Source organism: Merops nubicus, unplaced genomic scaffold (assembly GCF_000691845.1).
Source record: "Merops nubicus isolate BGI_N331 unplaced genomic scaffold, ASM69184v1 scaffold11860, whole genome shotgun sequence".
Taxonomy (NCBI): Eukaryota; Metazoa; Chordata; class Aves; order Coraciiformes; family Meropidae; genus Merops; species Merops nubicus.
This window is the reverse complement of record NW_008584859.1, coordinates 5,161-7,497: the sequence shown is the minus strand read 5'-3', so window position 1 is coordinate 7,497 and position 2,337 is coordinate 5,161. Positions and strand designations below refer to the sequence as shown.

The 2,337-nt window shown below is 58.0% G+C and overlaps 1 protein-coding gene across 1 annotated transcript in view; it reads right to left on the bottom strand.

Moving 5' to 3' along the window:
- The window catches only part of LOC103778046 (sodium-dependent serotonin transporter-like), a gene marked incomplete at both ends in the record, with an annotated part of 3,371 nt that overhangs the window by 777 nt on the left and 257 nt on the right, over positions 1-2,337 (bottom strand). The window contains 2 exons of the mRNA XM_008945617.1: positions 160-294; positions 1,879-1,985. Coding sequence (XP_008943865.1) covers positions 160-294; positions 1,879-1,985 — 242 coding nt within the window. The remainder of the gene's footprint in view (positions 1-159; positions 295-1,878; positions 1,986-2,337) is intronic.

The window sequence follows — 2,337 nt, the reverse complement described above, 5'->3', positions numbered from 1 at the left end:
GGCGGGCAGAGCCTATGCCTGGGGGGGGGAGGGAGGGAGGGCACAGAGCCCTCCAGCCGTGGAGGTGGCTGTGGGGGCCAGCACTGTCCCCAGGGACTGGCACTGTCACAGGGACTGGCTCTACCCCTCCCTGGCTGGCCTGGGGCAGGGGTCTCCTACCTTTAAAGATGGGGCAGATGCGTTTCCAGATGGGGATGGCGCCCGTCCTGTGGAACTGCCCCAGGGCCAGCTCCATGTAGAAGAGGGGAACCCCCCCAAAAACAGCCATCAGCGTGTAGGGGATGAGGAAGGCTCCTGTGGGGCGAGGAGGGGGGCGCTGGTCACCCCCGTGGCCGAAGGGGGGGGGGGACCACCCCCGAGCCATTCCCCAGCGCTGCAGGGGTCAGGGGTGGGTCACACGTGGGTTTGGATGGCTCTTTGTAAAGGAGCTTTGCAGATCGTTCAGAGGGGCTGGTGGGTGAGGATCTTGCTGGGTCAGTCCCTGCTGGTGTCCCAGCCTCCCCTGGGGAGGGATGGTGTGGCCGAGGTGGAACAAAGAGCAATAGAAACCATCAGGGTGCAGGGGAGGGGGCACAAGAGCCTCTCAAGTCTAAGTTTTCAGAGAAGTTTTGGAGAAAATCCCCCTCAACACGCTCAGTCACCCTGAGACAGGAGTAATTAACGCTGTAATCTGCATTATTCATAACAGTGTCTTCTCTGCCGGGGCTGCACTTGGACCCCGTGGAGGTTTTGGAACTGGAGCTGCTCTCAGAACAGCCCTGTTGGGATGAGTTAATTTAACCCCCACAGCTCCTCTCTCCGAGCCCTCCACGCGCTCCACCCTCAACCCCACAGGGCTGGAAACGTCTTGTAGGACAAAACCCCATCTCCAGGTGATGGAGGAGCCCAGCACCAGCTCTGCAGGGACCATGGGCCTCCTTCCCAGCTGCTGCTGCTTGAACCCCTCACCCCCCGTGCCTGGGGTGGGGTGGGGAAAGCTGCTGCCGGAGCCACGTCGGGGAACAGGGGCTGAAGTTTTCTCCCGGGCCCAGGAGAGCAAATCACAAATAACTGAGCGTCAGCAGGGGCACCTGGGAGCCACATTTTAGCCTTGAGTGTGGTACTAATTATCTCCCTCTCTCTTTCCCAAGCAGCAGAGGATGTTCCTGCACGCTGGCTTCGGAGAGGAGATCCGCTGTGCTTTGGCAAACAGCACCAAGTTTTCCTTCCTCATTTTCAATTCCCATGCAAGGGGCTTTTCTGCTCTGATCTATTTAAAGCCATTTATTTTGAAGTCTTTTATTCATGATTTTTTTTTTTTTTTCCCTTTCACGGAGCTTTTGTAGCTGAACTTTCTGTTGATCCCTGGCAGGATCGAACCCCTGGAGCCCTGTGTGGAGTGGTGCTGAGTGTCCTGGGGAGCTGGGGGTGGTCTGGGGGGTCCAGCACCACTGGCCACCCGGCTGGGATCTGTGCAGGCAGCTGGGATGCTTGCGAGGATTATTTTAAAGCATGAGACAAGGTTGCTTTCACAAAGTCACAAGTTCATAAAGAGGACGAACCTCCCACCCCAAATTTGCAGATCCTTGACCCTTTTATGCCGTTTGGACCACACTGGTTTTCTCTGTGTGATCCTAGAGCTGCTAAGGCACCTCAAACCATGCCAGCAAAGGAGGGAATGGCACCAGGGAAGGGGTGGATGGAGGAGGATTGGGATGAAGAGACACAAAACAGAGATATCAGGAGAAGCTGGGCTGGTCTCTAAACCGCCCTGTCCGGAGAGGAGCAGCTAGAGACAAAGAAAGTCAAGAAACAGCGAGCTTTGCAGCATTGGAAAGATGAAAAACAGACCTTTTTTTCTCCAAAAGAAGACTTAAACAACCCCAGCGGAGCCCTTACCCCCTCCGTTCTGGTAGCAGATGTAGGGGAACCTCCAGACGTTGCCCAGATCCACAGCGAACCCGACGACCGAGAGGAGGAAATCCATTTTTTTGCTCCACTTGTCCCTGGGGTGGGTTTGGGGCTCCAGGGGTGGGGGGCTGGCTGTGGGACCCGGGCAGGGGGCTGTCCCCAGCCGGGGAGGGCTGGCAGCAGGCACCAGGCAGGGCTGCTCTGCCATCCTGCTGCCCTGGCAAATCCTGCAGGAGTCAGGCTGAGGAACTTGGGGATGGGAAGGATTTTTCTGTTGCTGATGACAGAGCCGAGGAGGGGAGGGTCAGGCTGACTGAGCTTCCCCACCTCCCGCTGGAAACCCACGGCACAGAAACCCATCCTCTGATCAAAGCAGGAGGGGGGAGCAGTGCTGGGAGCAGGGACCAGCCTCACTGCACCCCCCCCGACCCCCCTGCCCCTGGGCTG